Genomic DNA, 14,049 nt, shown 5'->3' with positions numbered 1-14,049 from the left:
GTAGCACAGTGGATAATGTAGGACATATAATAAGGAAGATGTGAGTTCAAATGTAACCTCAGACACTTACTAATTGGGTGCCTCAGGCAAGTCATAACATATTCACATGAGTTTTCTTAATTTTAAAACAGGAATGATAATAATAGCACCTACTTTTCAGGCTTGTTTTGAGGATTAAGATAATATTTGTAAAGCACTTAACATAGTAGGTGTAATGGTAATGTTCTTATTAATGTACATATTTTGAATATTAAATAATTATGAGGATTCCTTGCACATTTAACTTATTTTTTTTTCTTAAAACTATCAAAGGAAACCATGATTGTAGACTGTGTTCACTTAGACATTTCTCAGAGAGCTCGGAGTGACCAATCATTCCAATCAAGGAATCATTTTGACTAGTATTAAATATGGATCCAGAAAAAAAATACTTTGAAGCAAATGTGAGGGTGCTTAGGTGATATATTTATGTGTAACTATGGGAATAGATACTTTTGTGTTTCCCTTTGGCCCTGAATTTCTTATATGCCAGTGGAAGTCAGTGACGGAATATTATTTGATAGACAAATTTCACCTGATATAATTTCCCCCAAAGAAATCTAAGTAATGCAAGATCAGGTTATAATAAGAAACCATTATTTCCCTATCCCCTCATATACTATATTAGATGATTTCTTAAGACTTACTTAAATGTAAGCAGAATACATAATTTGTGAGTTCCTCAGGGAATAGTCTTTTCCTTTGAGTAATTCTAATTTCATTCACACATTTCAGGAATTTATTGATTAAAGCCCAAATCCATTGCTTTTCATGATTTTAATGAGTTTTAACTTAATAAACTACTTGTCAACATGGCTAGTTTTCTTAGCTAGACTTTTTTTTTTATCATTACTTCTCTATATAGCTAAAAAATATTGGGCTGAAGGATACTGGCAATACTTTAAAAAAAATTAATTGCTCAGCAATAGCCAAGTAGACATTAATTGCCAACTGTCAAATGTTTGTCATTTTCCTTGTATGTAGGTAGATAAAGCAAATCTTGGCTTGGTTTTTTGTTTGTTTGTTTGTTTGCTTGCTTTTTGTTGTGTGAGTGAAAAGATTATAGCACTTTTAACAGTAATCCAATGGAACTCCTTTATAATACTGGTGTCAGAGAATAACAACCAGGAAGGACATGACTGTGATAAATTAATTGCTATTTTTGTATTGTTTTGTTGTATGTATATCTATGCTCTTGAGGGGATAATTTGTAATTTGGCAAATTCAAATGTATTAAGATGTTAGTACAAACTAAAATGCAATTTTGTGGGGTTTTTTTTCTTGGAAAGCTGGGCTTTTGGGCTGAATTTCCTGTTTTATTAAAATGTCCAACTTTGTCTAGGCCAGGCTACATATTCTTTAGTGAGTTTATGACTAGATCAACTATTCAATGATAAAATGACTCACTAGTAATGAAGTACTTCTTTAATGTTTGACACCTGGCCTCCCTTGGGAGTGGCTGAGACTTGAAATTTTCATGAATGGGGAACAGCGTCTTTGTTGGAAAACTCACTGTTCTTTGGTTCCACTGGCCTTAACCAAGGCCTTATCTAAGGGTTAACAAGAAAGGATTCTGTTAGCACACTAAAGCCGAAGGCAAAGACAGCAAGAGTAGTATTATCTAGAGAGGAGTGACCTCTCCCAATATTTTTATGAAGAAAAAGAATCATTTTCTTCTCCAAACTAAACTTCTCCAAGTAAAGAGGCAATGAATACAGATTTTTTTTTTTTTGCTGCCTACAGCATCCCGTGAATTTTTTCAGATGATTTTTTTGGGGTTGAAAATGAATACTTTTCATTACACTTTTGCCATTTTGTTCCATTTAGTTTTCCCCAGAAAAAGCTTTTATTCTGTGCCTAGATCCCAAATGCACTGTTTTGCAAAACTCCTCCCATGTGGGCAGCTGTCCATCAGCCAATTTCTGTGTTGTGACTTCACCTCCCAAGGGTGCAGCACCGTCTGTGCGCATTAATGGCAGGATCAGAAGGTAGGAGGCCGGCGGGTGGCATCGCTGTCCTCTGACACTCAGCGCCTCTCAGTCTGGCATTTATTCCTACTGCCTGAAAACTAAGGCAAGAAGCTAATGAGTACCGCTCTCTAGATACTGTAAGTCATTAACCTGCAACCTGCACACTGATCCCAGTCTATTAAGTTTAGGCTGCTAAGATTCATGCTTTGGTGGGTCCCTGATGCCAAAGCATAATGCCTCTGTTTGTTTTACTTTTATTGCCCTGGTAGCAATGTCGTTAAGGAAGGGGGGAAGAATTCAATGGGTGACAGGACCCACACCAGGGAACAATCAGACCTGCAGACTTACTTGCATAAAGAAGATTGAAGCCTTCCCTCCCTCCCTCTGCCTTTCTGTATAGGCCCCAGTGCACATCTGCATCACTTACGGGGGAGGGGGAGGCTCAGAGGCTGATAGAAAATTGTACTGTGAGGACCTTAAAAGCTTTATAAGCGCCCCCCTTTCTCTCTTTTTCTTTATCTTTTCTTCTTTCTCTTTCTCTAACTGGGGAGGGGGGTGACGCAGAGGAAGCTGAGTATAAAGAGATGCCCTTCTATCTTGTTAGCCGTCTCTCGGCTAGCACAGATAACCTCCCCTGAGAGCCAGCGGAGGAATAGCCGACGCACGCTTTACGGCTGGGGGCAGAGCGCTCAGGCGAGTTTTCGCTCGCCCTCGGCGCTCTCCCAGGCTCTGAACTCTGGGCAGCTGACTGCCAGAGGAACTGGAGTCCCCACTGCTTCAGGAGGAGGCGGCCGATCGCGTCCGAGCTGGGGCTCTGTTGCTCCGGTGCCTCTGATTAGGGGTTATCTCGCTGCTGTCCGAGGCCAGCCTGCGCCTCCAACTGTGCGTGCGGGTGCGCGCACAGACCTCCCCTCTCCCTCTTGGCTCTCTGAGCGCATCTCTCCCAGAGCCGCCTCCGTTGCCCCCTTCTTTTACTCTACTTCCCTCTCCTCCTTTGCACCTCGCGGGTTTTGCGAGGGATTCCTGAAATCTCTCTTCTCTCTCCAGACCTGGGCTTCTGTCTAGATCTCCAGCTCAAACGGGCTGAGGAAGAAGAAACAGCTGTAGAGCCGCGGTCCCGCGGTACGCGCTCCTTTCGCCAGGAGGCAGTTCATAGCTAGTGGCTGGACACTCAGCCCGGCAGTGGCATTCACTCGCGGTCCGTGTCCAAAAGGCAGCAGACTGTTTTCTTTCTCTTGCCTTCTTTTACCCTGCACTGCCCAGACTCTCGCCCTTACCTATCTTTCCTTGCCTTGGCTGCTGTTGGCTCTCTCCGCTTCTCTCTTCCTTCTGGAAAGCATGTCAGGCTCCGGGAGAAAAGACTTTGATGTGAAACACATCTTGAGACTCCGCTGGAAACTCTTCAGCCACCCTTCTTCCCCAGGCGGGCCGGCGGGGGGCAGCTGTCTCCAACAGGACAGCAGTGGCAGCTTTGAGCACTGGGGGCCAAGCCAGAGCCGTCTGCTGAAAAGCCAGGAGAGGGGCAGCGGGAGTACCTTCTGGAAAAAGCCATCCTCTTCGTCGTCCTCTTCTTCTTCCTCCTCCTCCTCTTCCTCTTCCTCCTCCTCCTCGTCCTCCAATCCACTCAATGGCACCCCGGCCCCCTCTGCCACCAGACTGCATCAAGGATTACCTGGTCAGAGTCAGCAGCATCCTCCTCGGACAGTCTTTTATGTGGAGTCCCTGGAGGAAGAGGTGGTGCCGGGCATGGAGTTTACTGGAGAACATGAAAAAACCTTGGTCCTTCAAGAGATGAAAGTTGAGTCTGTGGACTCTCTCCAGGCAACAGGTGAAGGATGTGGACACAGGTACAGTAACTTCCTTGGGGCAACCAGAACATCCTCAAGTTTCCATAACAACAGCAGGGTGTCTTCAGTTTTTGTTTGTTTGTTTTCCCTATTTAGCCTTTCAGGGGCCTAAACTTTCCAGATAATGATCTTTGGCTCAGATTTTTCAGGCTTCATCTTGTCACCCAATTGTATTGTTATTAAATGTTTGTAAGTGATGTTGGATGATGCCTGTTCTTTTGTCAGATATTTTTAGTTATTGATTTGGCAGACCATATAACCTTCAGGTATAAGGTTTCTATGCTTGTGCTAGGTTTTTTTGCAACCTTGATCTAGGTTGTCTCAGGTTCAGGAACATCTGCCTCTGGTGCTATGCAAATATTTTAGCAAAATTAAACTCATTGATTGGTACCGTCCAGTTTTATTACTTAGTTATCTGGAATGTCAGTGTCTTGATTTGCAACACTATTTGAGAGGGGCTAGAGGGTATTTTTCTACAAAAGAATTGAAACTGGTAAGAGCTTCAACGAGACAATATTGGTAAATGTCATGTTATTAAAGAAGAAAAACATCAGAGAAAGTATTGTCAGCACTGATAGGCCTTTACAAAGTGACAGATTTCTTCTTTGGTCCTTAATGGACATACTTGGAATTGAAAATTGGAGGTTTTATTTGAGAGGTGATTGCCAAATTTGGGACCTAACATGAACTTTATGGGCAAAAGAAATGAGAAATGCATTTGCAATGAAACTTTGCTCTTTATTTCTTAAATAATCTTGAAACCAAACTTTTGATATATGTCATTGACCTCAGAGAGCAACCTCTTTTAGATATATTTGTAGTCATATTATTGTAATGCTCAATTCCCAAATCCTTGTCCCTTTCCTTTTCTGCTCAAAGTTATTCCTGAATCCTGGTGCTAGCTAAGACTAAGACAGCCTTCAGCTATGATGAATATTGATCTGGAGTATTTGAAATAGCTGTGCTTGGTTGCTAACCAAGTACCAAGTCACAAAAAGAGGAAGTTTGAAAACAAGACCCTTTGGACTGTTCATTCCCTTGGACAGAGAGAAAATTAAACCCATTAATACTTCTGATTTTAAATGTTGAGAGAAATTACCTATTATTATGGTGTAATATCCCATGTACCGTTTATGTGTATGAGTTAAAAGACTTTAGTCCTTAATGCTTCATGATGCTTCATAGAGCTTCTCTTGCAAGTTGGACTATAGACAAATCAACTTCTGGTGTTAGTTTTATGACTAGAGAAATAATGAATGCTAAGAGTTCGTAAAGAAATCAGTGGGAACAGGGATAACTTTTTTTTTAAGTTCAAATTGTAGTTTGATGCTCTTTATCAAGTCAATAGAATCAAAACATAAATATAGCATTAAATATGTCATCACATTTTTATCTTTTTGCCGGAGGCATTGCAGTAGTTTCTCCCTTATAACATCTTCTCATTTGCACTTATTTAAAATATGTGCATATTATGCAAATGTTTCCCATTATACAGTTGTTATTTAACCAAGGGTTAAGGTACATTATGCCAAATAAATATAAAGTGTACATTTTGCCATATAAATTTCGAACCATCTAGTAAAAGCAAGATTTTTTCTTAAAATTATATTAAGATATGACTAACTTCTCCAAGTTTTATTCCATAGTTTTCTTTGAGTGTGAACTTTTAAAATCCAAAATGAAATAGCAATATGATTTATATCAATATAATTTTAGGAAAGTAAAAAGCTTCCAGAAGGTGTTCAGTACTAATTTTGTATTTTCTTTGGCTAATTCTTTTTTTTTTTACTCTTATTTTTTGGGAATATCACTAATGCTTTAAAATCATATATTCTACTTAGTTGCACAAAATAATCATTTTTGTATTGAGAAATCTTACAGATACTTTTTGACACTCTATTTCAATAGTCTACAATGTAATATTACTTTTAAAAAAAGATTGGGCTAAATATGTTTTGTTGTGCATGCTTTATGAGAATCAAATATTCCAGAAAAAAAAAAAACAACCAAAGTCTGGTAGAAGAGTCTTTACATTCTTTATCTTCTCTTGTGCCATCAACTTCTTTGAAAATCTGGTGAAATACAACAGAACCCTTCTCAAAATAGTGGTTGCTGTTTGTATTCATAATTGAAGAAAATACAAAATTTCAGTTGGAGGTTAATGATAATAAAGATGTATTTTTTTCACATCCATGTTCATGGATCCCCTGAAATCTCTTCCAGGACCTCTTTGGGGCTTGAAGACCCCAGGTGAAGAATTTCTGTTTCAAAGTACATAAAATTAACACACAAAGCTAAGTAAACTTACTTAATCCACTAGGTTCAAAGCTTTAACTTTTTTGACTGGAAATAACATTGATCACTTTTTTCTAGCAATTGCACCATTAAAAGTGAATGTACTTGATTTGGAGATAACTTTTCTTTATTGTTTTTATGAACCTGAGAATTTTAGAGCAAATATGGAGTATGTGAATTAAGAAAGAATCACTAAATAAAGGTAATGGAAGTAAATTACCTACTCTATAATTAGGGTGGGTTTTTTTTTGGAAAAAATCATATAAAATACAAAAGTTTCCAAATATGAAGATAGCATAGCAGCTTTACAGATCTTTATGACACACACCACTTAGTCATATATATTCTGTAAACAAATATAAAATTCTTACTAGATAAACATTTTTATTATTAGGATCTTGGGAATCCCATTGGACTGTAGATAATGAGTAACTTGAAGATCTTTCTATTGCTGGCTGAATTTGATTGTATTTGTAGATAGATAGATAGATAGACAGACAGACAGACAGACAGATAGATAGATAGATAGATAGATAGATAGAGATATATATGTTTGTGTGTATGATTCCCTCACTAGACAAAGCACTTAGTGATTGCATTTGATGGATTTTGTACATTCTTAAGCTTTCATAGTGTGTTGGCTCTTTGTTCATGATTAATTGCAGCCTCAGTTCAAAACTCAGTAATTAATCACTATTAATATATATTGTTTCAGTTTATGTACATGTTAATTATTTAAAATAGTGTGATTTGTCCAGGAAAAAAAAAGAATGCTTTTCCAAAGACTACTGAAGAGTTCTTCCAAAAATTATTGAATTTGAAAGTTAAGAATTTTAAGAGTATAACAAGGAATTGTCAACATTTTCTCAGTTTTGTGGAAATTTTTGTGACACAGAGTATTCAATGAAACATAATTTTTATCAGTACTCATCACAGTAAAGGAACTATGGAGTCAAGTATTTTTACTTTGTGCAATACAATTCCTATGACAAAATAAATTGTGGTTTTCAATAATGGATCCTTAACTATTCTGAAGCAAGATGTATTCATTTATTCGCTTGCTTATGAATGAAGGAGATGGTTTTATTTACGAGGAGCCTATCTAAATGAGTGTTTTAGTACAGCTAGGATTTCTACCTTAGGGTTTCATCCAGATGAAGATGGGACCTTAAGTGGAAACAGACTATGGAGGAGTTGGGAAGAGTCCTAGGACTTACCTCTCACATTCCATACATACACCCTTTATTGCCAAGCCACTATTTGTCATAGCCTCTCGGTTCATGTCGGGTATAATTTTGTATCTTAATTCATTTCTATCTTAGAAAGTATATATCTTCAAGTCACTGGCACATCACTGCCATATCCTTGCCTTTTTTTTTTAAACTTTATTTACCACATTTCTTTACTTGGGTCATGAGGCTTCAAAATGACAGACTGGTATAATACATACCACCTGAACGTGTGACACTGTAATACCACCCTGCTAAAAGCCACTCTCTTTGGCTGCAGTCTAAAATAAAAGTTAGCATACTTTGGTAATCATTCAGAATCTGTGACCTCAACAGATCTATGAGTTGTTTTAGTCTGAGGCCTAAAGCTAGGTGTGTGTGTTTGTACGTGTGTGTGAATACATACAATACATATACACAAACACATATGTATCATGTGCATATACATGCATACATATGTACACACATATATAGATGTATACATCCACACCTACATCCCCAAAATTATAAAGCTGGACTACTTAGATTTACATAATTTGGTCTAAAGTTGTATTGAAATAACTGGAATGAAGTAACAGTCAAGTACAAGTCAACACATATGTATATCCTGGAAAAAAGAAACAGTACAAAAATTATAAAATTAAAAAGGCCTTGCAAGGACTAAACAAAATTTAATGTTCATAATTGACAAATGTACTGTATTAAAAATGATCAGAGTGCTGAAATGACTAAATGTGATCATAAATGTTAAACTTTTGAGTTATTTCTCATTGTCTCATCTGTGGAAATCCCTTTGCTAATATGTTATTTTTGCTCATGGGCACCACAGCTAGACAATAAAATCCAGAGAAAAAAAGAGTGTGAAGATCAAAAGAAAGTCATAAAGAATATTAAAAAAAAAGACCTATGGAGGAAAGATCAAATTCACTGTTCTTATTCATCCTACACACAAAATCATATATATGGGTGATTTAATAAATATTGGTGTCAGAAAACACAAGAACTGATTGGTCATATAAAAGGTAAATATTAATTCTTCTCTTTATCCATTAAGGATAAAATCAAATTAAATAAGCCTATATTTTGATTGTAAAGGAATGATCCTTCTCTTTTTCTGGTGGAAATTAAGCCTATTATTTGTGTCATGTTATTAAGGTATTTTAATGTTTTAAAAGTGTAATGATAATATTTTATAAGACCACTAATAGAAGGTTGGGTTTGTACTGTTGTAAAAGGTTCAAGAGACATAATTTCTGAGTAATTTGATAATTTTATTAATAATGTCTGCATTTGGCATCTCTTTCTTAGACCAAAGACAGTCATGGCAGCAAGCCATTAGAAGAGTAGGTATTCCCTGAGGGTAGCAATCAACTTTGATTGGTTAACAATTAATGAGAGAATGAATATGACAATGAGGGGCTGGACCTGAACTTTGATTATGTCATTTACTTCTTCATTTACCCCCAGATTTGGACAATCTGTTCAAATAATTTATGCCCACCCAAACCTGAGTGGAACAGGATGTCTGCCCCACCTGGGTGGGGTCTGAATAGAGAAACTTAGCTCAGCCTTCAAATACTGAGGTCTTGAAATAAGGATTTAAAAAAAGGGGGGGGGGAAAGCTGAATCTCCCCAAATTATTGGTTATTAAAAATCATTTCTCTCAGATTTAAAGGAATAATCCTTATCTTCCTGTAAACAAAGTTTTGTCTGTTTTTTGTTTTTTTGTATTTTTGGTTTTTTTGCATATGTGTTATCTACTTTGGTATTGCAAGTCTCTAATTATAACATTCTGGAAGACCACACATCAAGGAATCACCTTGACTAGACTTGATGAGCCAAAAAAGATAATCTGGAGAGATTCCAAGAAAAGACATTCACTATCCAGGATACGACACTTTTGATACAGTCAGAGGACTGATATTAGCTTAACTGGAGGCTCTATGATTTTGGTCAGTATAAAGATCTTCTTCTATGAACACAGATCATACTTCATCTTTGAGTGAAGAGGTAAGTCCTAAGGAATCATTTGAGTCATATAGAAAGTAAGTTTAAGCCACTTGTCTAAGGTCACACTACTAATTAGTGTCAGAGGCAAGATTACAATCCATGTCTCCCAGACTCTAAGCCCAGCACACTATCCTCTTTGCTATCACTAATTTTACAGCAGTTCTTAGAAGTATGGTTTAAGAGGAATTAACTATGAAGTCATTGCAAGATGATCAGTATTCAAGAAGCAATCTTTGGGGTGAAGAAATTGTCATCATTCTAGATGATTTTTCAGGGAACATATATAAGGCTCACAACAACTATAGACTGGAGTTATTTCACAACCCTGGGTCATAGGTAAGAAACCTGAGGAGCATGTGTCCAAAGGTCAAGCTGAGTTGCAGGCCCTGAGCACAATTGTGATCCAACCAGAAACTCAACCTAGAATCAAAAGGTAGAACATCTTTGTATAGAATCCATTCTAGATTGAGCTGAGTATAAACTTTAACCTTCCCCAGTCAAACTAATTGCTGTATCAACATTAGTTAAAAGTAGGATAAGAAATCTTTACTCTGCAGACTAATTCATGTCTATGTTTTCCAGTCTTTGTTTTCTTTTCATTTAGTTTCTTTGGGAGGGTGGGGGGAACGTCTACATGTTTTGACTAAAATAAGCAAGGAAGCAAGGGGATTTTTTCCATGTTTTAAAATTATAGATCTAGAACTGCAGGCACTTAAAAGGTCATCTGGTCAAACATCCTCTTTTTTCAGATGTGAACCTGAGGAAAAGAGTGTTATGTGGCTTACCTAAGAAAACAGGGCCACTATGTGAACTCAGGTCCCAGATCTCCCAGTTCAGTGATATTTCTATTATATCAATCTGCATCAAGTTTAGATGGGTTATCAATGTGACCTGAATGCTAGGGGAAAGAGAAATGGATTAGTTTGAGAACCAAGAGAAAAAAAATATTTTGGGTGGAGAAGAGGGAGGAAATTGAGAATGGTTATCCAGAAACAGAGACTTTGGTTCCCTCCCATCTGCCTATTTCCAAACAATAGCACAAATAGGAGGATAAAGGAAATAAGCACTTATATCACACCTACTATGTGCCAGGCATTGTGCTACATGCTTTTGCAAATATTATCTCATTTGCACAATGCATTTATTTTTCACAGCTTCCTGGTAGTTAATGCTGATAGATTTTTGAATGAATTAATATGAGGTTGCAGTGTATTTCCTTTTCAAAATTCTTTTAAAATAGGATATATTATATCATACATATGATCATTATTTAGTAGTTTCCTGAAAGAAGGATATTTAACTAGGACACTACTATCTGCTTTAGCACTTCCAAGCCCTAAGATTTGGAGGGTGTTAAAAGCCTGACACAGATTATATTTCATCCTGGAGGTTAAAAAAATATCACTAGAGCTCAGTGACTAAGAGAATGACGTGGTCAGCCATATACTTCAAAAGAATCAGTATGTCAGCTAAATACAGGAAGAATTGCAATGGGGATAGATTTGAGGCAGGAAGATCTTAGAGGCCATTTTAATTTTCCAAGAAAGAGACAAGCATGAGGTCTTGAACTAGGGTTGTGACCATGTGAGTGGAGAGATTGTTGTATAGATGGAAATGAAAAGATTTTCCAATGGATTGTCAAGTGGGGTGACACCCCACAAGATATGAGGGAAATAGTTTAAATTCAAGGACAACATTGAGATTGTGAACCTGGATGACTGGAAAGGTGATAGTATTCTTCACAGTAACAGGAAAGTTTGAAACAGAGGAGGGTTCAGGGCAATACTGAGTTCTATTTGGGTTATTTTGAATTTGAGATGTCTAAAGGACACTAAGTTCGAGATGTCCAAAAGGATGGTGATGCATGGCTGTAACTCAGTAGAGAAGATAGGGCTGTATATATAGATCTTGGAGTCCTCCAAGATAAGGAAGATGATATAACACTGTCTAAATTTTGTCAACATTTCAAGAAGGGTAAGAACTGAAAAAAGGCATTTGTATTTGACAATTAAGAGATCATTTTTTTAATTTTGGAGAAGACAATTTCAGTTGAATTATGAGACTGGATGTCAGATCACAGAGGGTTTAGAAGCCTATGGGAAAATAAGTGGAAAGAGATCACAACTTAGCCAAGGCTACCAATGTTTTGCCACTCTTGTCCATGTATCCCCCCTCATTTTGACACAGAGCATTGATCCAATTGCTGCCTTTTCTCCTGGTATAATAAGGATACCAGTGGAGCCCTCTTGATTCTCCTAACCCTTGATCTAAATGATGTGCTATTATAAAATATATAAAAACTGAAAAACTGAAATCAAAATGATCATTTTAGTCATTGGAAGGTAATCCTATCTGCAATAACATTTTCATGTAACATTTTAATAAATTCCATAAGTAACACAAAAAATAATGTGAACTGGATAATACAGGGCCAATATCATGGGGATATCTATAATGTCAATGCAGATCATTAAAGAAACTTAAAGACCATCAACTTCCTTAAAAGAAGTTGGTTCTTAATCAAGAGAGGCTTCATTTTAATCGTCAAATGTGGATTTGTGTTTCTTTAAATTTCATGATTGTAGCAATAATTTATCAGGTTAAATTTGACTGCTCTTGGCCAAAGGTTGTAGTAAAATTTTAAAGACTACAGAACAGGTACATTGACAACTTCAGAATAAATTACAGATGCAAAATGAGTTTCTAAATCTGCAAATATGTAGCTTTCAAAGATAGTTTCATAAAAGGAATCCAACTGCTATATCACCTTATAGACTACTATAGCATATTTTAAAAAATAGAATTGATTTTAAGTCAGTTTAAAAAAAATGATCCTCTAGAAGCTATGCATATATCCATGCCAGTTTAGCAGTTTGCCTTTTAAAAGAAATAATCCAGGAATTTATGGCATGGATATAGGTTTTTAGGGCAGACACAAAAATAATATGGAAGATCTTTTGCTGAGAGCCCTTGAAAACATAGAGTAATTCAATAATGTGTACCTTGTGTCATGGCAATGCGCATGGTATAGAATTAGATTACTAATAAGAAAGGGGCCTATTCTTAAAATGATATAAGTCCACATAAGTGGGATAGAGGTAGTCCATGTTAGTTATACACTAAGACTCAGTCTTTAAAGTTCTGCAGTGGGCTACAACACAATGTTGATAATTTATCACTTCCTAGGTGGAATCTTTTAACTTGTTGAATTGATTTTAGCTATTTGAAAATAATTTCTAATTAAGGAGGAGGGATTATGTCTATACCAGTGATATGAGTATGCTAAAGTGGAAATGAAATTCATTTTATTGTTCATTACTCATTATTTATTGCTTATCATTTAAATGACTCATACATAGTCACAACGATAATATGTGTCAGAGGCAGCCAGTGAATCCAGGTTTTCCTGACTCCAGGGATTTTTTTTTTCTAAGCTACATTCAATAGTACCTAATTGCCTTTGAGGGAGGATATATATTGGATCTGTTTTGTAGAGTCCTTTGTTTTATGATCTCTAGGTTACTTCGGCTCAGTCTCAGAGCTAAGAAAAACTTGGGCTGCTGCTTTGCTTTGAAACAATTTTTATCATTATTATTATTATTATTATTATTATTATTATTATTATTATTATTATTATTTTGGCAAGGCAGTGGGGTTAAGTGACTTACCCAGGGTCACACAGCTAGTAAGTGTTATGTGTCTGAGGTGTCATTTGACTTCAAGTCCTCCTGACTCCAGGGCTGGTTCTCTATCCACTGCGCCACCTAGCTGTCCCCTTTGAAATAACTTTAGAGAAGGGTTTGTTGCTCATGAAAAATACTCAGTTTGACTCCTATCTTTTTTGTTGATCGCTGATCTTTGCTATTTCTGTATATCTTTCCAAGAAAATTCCTTTTTTTAAAATAAATAACTAAATAGGTAAATTTATATTGCTTGTCAATCAGCTTACTATTTATAGACCACTGAATATTCCTCAGTGTGTTTCCAAAAAGCCATCACTTTAATTTAAGATAATTAATGTTTTATGATTCCTTTTTGCAGTAGTTGCTGATTTTTCATTGTAGCCTCTAAAATCTATGAGTAGTAATTGGATCATATTGTCATCTTAAATAAGAAAAGAGATTTTTGTCAGAGAGAGTTGATAAAGAAAAAATTCTGGGGCAGATAAACTTTTGACTCTCATTAAGATAAAAATCAAATTGAGTTGGGGATAAATGTCCTTGTTCACCCTTTATTCAATATACATAATTTCTCTCTGGGAAATGTATTTTTTAAATTCTAACATCAAAAAATAATATGAGAAGGTCAGACACATTAGAAGAATCCACTTCTATTTATAGACCATCTAAGGAGAGAATTGATAAGGGCAAGTTAGAGTTGTAGATCTGGGAAAGAAGGAGGAATCTAAAGTTAAATGCAAGGAGAAGAAGGAAAAGAGAAATCAAAAAGAAACTCTGAGAGTGTAAAACCGCAAGTATTTTGAAAGATGTATGTCTGAGTTTTACCTCCATTGACTTTACTTTTAAAATTATGTGATGAAGTTTCATTAAAGAAGGATTCATTTTTGAAAGAGAAAAAGAATATTAAATAGAGTCATCTTGACTAGTAATTTAACTGAATTCATTCTGTCTTAGGGAAAAAATGATCAATGGAATAAGG

At 36.2% G+C, this 14,049-nt stretch overlaps 1 protein-coding gene across 1 annotated transcript in view; it reads left to right on the top strand.

Moving 5' to 3' along the window:
- Positions 1–2,708: 2,708 nt before the first annotated feature.
- Positions 2,709–14,049, top strand: part of KLHL1 (kelch like family member 1) — a 535,364-nt gene continuing 524,023 nt past the window's right edge. The window contains exon 1 of the mRNA XM_020992473.1: positions 2,709–3,856. Within this exon, the coding sequence (XP_020848132.1) occupies positions 3,348–3,856 (509 nt within the window). The 5' untranslated portion in view covers positions 2,709–3,347. The remainder of the gene's footprint in view (positions 3,857–14,049) is intronic.

This window comes from Phascolarctos cinereus, unplaced genomic scaffold (assembly GCF_003287225.1).
Source record: "Phascolarctos cinereus isolate Bilbo 61053 unplaced genomic scaffold, phaCin_HiC Scaffold_7;HRSCAF=346, whole genome shotgun sequence".
NCBI classification, from domain to species: Eukaryota; Metazoa; Chordata; class Mammalia; order Diprotodontia; family Phascolarctidae; genus Phascolarctos; species Phascolarctos cinereus.
Note: the sequence above shows the minus strand (reverse complement) of the source record. Positions and strands in the feature narration are given on the sequence as shown.